The 4,371-nt window shown below is 33.7% G+C and overlaps 1 protein-coding gene and 1 long non-coding RNA gene across 2 annotated transcripts; one reads left to right on the top strand and one right to left on the bottom strand.

Moving 5' to 3' along the window:
• The first annotated feature begins 141 nt into the window (after window positions 1-141).
• LOC109222527 (putative HVA22-like protein g) lies at window positions 142-4,200 on the top strand. Its single transcript, XM_019386875.1, has 3 exons — window positions 142-562; window positions 639-915; window positions 3,784-4,200. The coding sequence occupies exons 1-3, from the start codon at window positions 555-557 to the stop codon at window positions 4,087-4,089; spliced, it is 591 nt and encodes a 196-aa protein (XP_019242420.1). The 5' UTR covers window positions 142-554; the 3' UTR covers window positions 4,090-4,200.
• LOC109222528 lies at window positions 1,567-3,886 on the bottom strand. Its single transcript, XR_002067421.1, has 2 exons — window positions 3,802-3,886; window positions 1,567-2,666 (listed from the first exon to the last, which is right to left on the bottom strand). It is a non-coding gene; the product is annotated as an uncharacterized LOC109222528 (long non-coding RNA).
• Window positions 4,201-4,371: the final 171 nt, after the last annotated feature.

Raw genomic sequence — 4,371 nt, 5'->3', positions numbered from 1 at the left:
TTGTAGAAATAATAGGTTTTGAGTAGTCTTTTGTACATGTTCAGGCTTTAGACTAATAAAAAATGTCAATTATTGAAACTTCTAATCAATTAATTTTCCTTTGATAAACTTTAGGTCAACCAATAATAAGAAAAGAATATTTAACTAGTCCATAATTGAGATAAGAGTAGTTAGCAATTTATAACTTCCCTTTTGAAAATGACAAGCATTATGAGATTCTAGTAACTAAATGGCAGGATCCATTCTTGAAAAAATAGCAAAAGATGTAGTAGTACATTAGAGAGGTTGAGTTTGTTGGGGTTGGGTGGGATAGTCAACAGTTTTGCTTCTTCTAAACTTTTTCCTATAATTCTTAGCATTGTTTAGTATTTTGATAGGTCACTATCCATCTATTTGAATAAGGTTATAGGTGAACTGTTTGGTCATCTACTTGTTCAATTGACTTAGTGGGACTTGATGATCTCCAATTAAAGCTTGATTAGTAGCAAATTGTGTCTTTTATCAGGATCATTGTTGCGGTGTTGAGAATTATTGAGAGCTTTGGTGATGTATTCATGGCATGGTATGAACTCTTTAGACCTTCCATCTGATACATGATCAAAGTCACACACAATCATTTATTTATGTTGTCATTTCAGGCTACCAATGTACAGTGAGGCAAAGTTGGCACTTATCATCTACTTATGGTATCCAAAAACAAAGGGTACAGGATACATATATGATGCCTTGTTGAAGCCATTTGTGTCAAAGCATGAACCAGAGATTGACAGGGGTTTTCTAGAGTTCAGAGCCAGGGCATTTGACTTGGCTATTTACTACTGGCACAATTGCACTGAATTGGGCCAAGCAAAATTCTTTCAATTGCTTGATTTTATAGCTGCTCCCTCTAGAAGAACTTCACATCTCAGCTCCGAGGTACTTCCATCTAACCATTTAAATGCTTGATGATCATATTTTCTTAATCTGGTGAATTTTTTGACAGTAGATTAGTTTTTTAAAAGCCCTTCAAGTGGACCATTTTCATTAACTCAAAATGTAGATTATGAGATACTATATAAAGGATTAAGAAAGTAAAAAGAGAAGGCAATAACATCCATAAAATGCGTATTCACACTTAGGGCTCGTTTGGTAGGGTGCATAAGAATGCGGAATACAGTGTATTAGTAATGGTGGTATTAGTTGTGCTTGCTTTAGTTATGCTTGCATTAGTTATGTTGACATATTTCTTATCCATTGTTTGGTTTGATGTATTAAAGCATTGCACAATTTCTAAAAGAATTGTTTGTTTACAAAAATGCCCTCAAAACCAGTCCATCACTCTATCTTTTTAGAAAAAACATATGTTAGGAATGTTTTTATATGAAAAAGTTTTAAAAAAATTATTTGATTTATCTACCTATATTGTAGTATAGAACTGAATATTTCTTTAAAAAAGAAAATATGCTAAGTATTTATTTATTTACTAGGGATATAATTTTATTTCTCACTATTTGGATTATTTTAAACTTGCATTAATATAATAGCATATTTTATCAAGCATAAATTTTGAAGGATAATTTTGTCGTTAACTAAGCTAATGCACGCATTAAAACCCATTGCATAGCTAATACCATGGTTTTCTATGCATTAGTTATGCTTAGGATAATACCAAATATGGTATATAACTAATGCTTGCATAACTAATGCATATGTTCAAAAAGTGTATCGAACAAGGTATTATTAATACACAAAGCTAATGCATGCATTATTTTATCTAATGCATCCAACCAAACTATCCCTAAGTATTTTAACAAAACCAATAGATGCAAGTCGTTCATCTTTTATACATACATTTATATGTATTCTCAATTTAGTTTATAGTTTCTAAGGTTTAATCTTGCTTTATTTGGTGCAAACACTATGTGGAATAAGTATTTTCTTTAATATTCCGTCCCAAGGGCGAGAATAGCACCAATAGAAAAATCGAAAATAATTTGAGATAAGAGTAAAGAAGCCAGTGAACAAATCCGTACTGGAGACTAAGAAGTCCATTTGCTAGGTCTTATTGTGGATCAGAATTCAGAATATTACCCTGGCCAGCCCATGAGATCATATTCGGCCGGTCCAACTTCTTTTTGAATCTTCGGCCACGATGTTTCAAAGTGGACTAACTTAGCTCCTCCATACTTTTTGACTTCCCTCGTATATCACGTCTGCTTCCTCAGACAAGATATATTCTGTTCATCTCATCTCCATGAAGCAAGAATTCTTGCCCATGCTGATACTACCAAATTTGATCTTCCTATTAATCATTTTGGATTCTCATAATCATCTTCATTGGTATAATCAATTTTTGGTATTATTATTACCATGTCACTAAATGAGTTCGTTTTAACCCATTCTTGAAATCTACATCCCTAGGAACGAGTGTATGGGCAATCCAAGATTTAAAGTTTATGAATTCTTTATACAATAATAATAGGGCTTACAGCCAAATAAATATTTAATGAACTTCTTAATATAAATATAGAATTTGGGCAAAACTATTGAATTCACGGGAACCCATAGGCTTAAGGTTAGATCCGTCCCGGCTTGCACTGCACTTGAACCATAGGAGGTATGAATTGCGTGAAAATCGTAGGAATGACGACAACAACAACAACTCAGTAAAATTTCACCAGTAGGGTCTGGAAATGATAGAATGTTCGTAAGAATGAGGCAGGTAAAAAAGAGTAACGAGAATGATAAGAGCAAAAAGGAAGAAAAGTAATAAGTAAATAAATAACAAAGAGCACATGTGGAGGCGTGGAGAAATAAGTAGCTAGAAGGGGCATGAACAAGTGAGGCTTATAAAAGATTGATCAAATGATTGAATGATAATTTCACCGGCGCGGTAAAGCGCTGAGCAAGTTTTCTTTATTATTATTACTCCTATTGAATAATAGGAATGACCTAGCTACATTTTGTCAGAGACTTTCATTGATCCCAGTAGTGATAATTCATGATCTTCACAAAGGCGTGATACAACCAAATGCGTTTTGGGTAATATGGTTAGTCACTACTGACTAGGGTCGACTAAGTTTTAATATTTTAAATTAGATGTTGATAAATATGAATTTTTAAGCGAATTATAAATTCATAGTATCAAACTGAACAGTAAGAGATTTTCTAGAATTAATTCTTGAGTTTCAAGCGCTAAAAGTCATAACTAATCAAAATTATAAAGTGAAAGCATTTGTTCAAACGCGTAAAAACTACGGATTGACACATTGATTTAAAATGTGAAATAAAACGAAACATGATGTATGTGACAACAAAACTCTAGGTTGATTGTAAAACTAAAATACAAAGACTTCAAAACTTAATCGCTTATTTCCGAACGTATCTTCAGATTAAATTACTAGGAACCATCGTTTTGAATAAAAATCCGATTTATAGACTTATTAATATTGAGAGATAATCTTACACGTTTCATATATCGTGACATATTCTCTATTCACCAAATAACCAAAATGCCCCAAACGAATATTACACTCTTTCAATAGAAAACCTTTTTTAATTCTCTAGGTATTCTGGTTTATTCGCTCACCACTTTTTCGCATCAATCAACACCAAGACAAACAATCATACAAATCAATGAATAGAAACACATTAATCACCGAATTATTACTCACCATTTATTTAATTACCACTTTATTTCCCACTATCACCATCATCAATTTCCTTGTTACTTCTTTTTGATATTTTAAACTTGTATGTATATAGAAAATCATAATTTTTAATTTTGTTGATCAATTCTCGCAGCAAAGAAATGGGACTGACCATTCTCGCGGAGCGCCACCTCCTTCGGCCCCACCAGCACCACCGTCATCATCATCCTTCAGTTTATTCAGGAGGAACAAGCCGCCGTCAGACAGGAGGCAGCCACCACCATCGCCACGGAGGCAGCCACCTCAATCGCCGCGGTCTTACTACGCTCACCGGTCAACTTTTCTTCCTTCTAAACCGGAAACGGTCCAAGTGCACCCGGAGGATCTTTCATTCCTAGACACAGACTATTTTGAATCCGGTTCGGACCATGCTGCCCGGCCCAAATATAGGCGCAGTTAGTCAACAGATAGTTTACCAGAAATAGTAGTAAGAAAATTGTACATTGTAAATAAGCCAACAAAATAAAAATAAAAAGTAAACTCAGATTTTAAATATTTTTTATTGAACGTTTTTCCTGCTCCATTTGTTTTGTATTTTTTTTTCGGTTTTTCTGGAATTACATGAGAAAATGAAAGGCGTTGTACATTTATGACCCCAATTTTCAAACTAGAAGGTGACAAATCCAAAACGGAAGAATATATACTGTATATCGGGTCGGGTCACCCTAACAACCCGTTGTTT

This window comes from Nicotiana attenuata, unplaced genomic scaffold, assembly GCF_001879085.1.
Source record: "Nicotiana attenuata strain UT unplaced genomic scaffold, NIATTr2, whole genome shotgun sequence".
Lineage (NCBI taxonomy): Eukaryota > Viridiplantae > Streptophyta > Magnoliopsida > Solanales > Solanaceae > Nicotiana > Nicotiana attenuata.
The sequence above is the reverse complement of the archived record's forward strand: the minus strand, read 5'-3'. Positions and strand labels throughout refer to the sequence as shown.

Bases quoted from the DNA above. Each gene is read 5' to 3' on its own strand.
- LOC109222527 (XM_019386875.1), top strand. The intron at 916-3,783 runs GTACTTCCATCT...CAATTCTCGCAG, and splicing joins CTTCACATCTCAGCTCCGAG to CAAAGAAATGGGACTGACCA.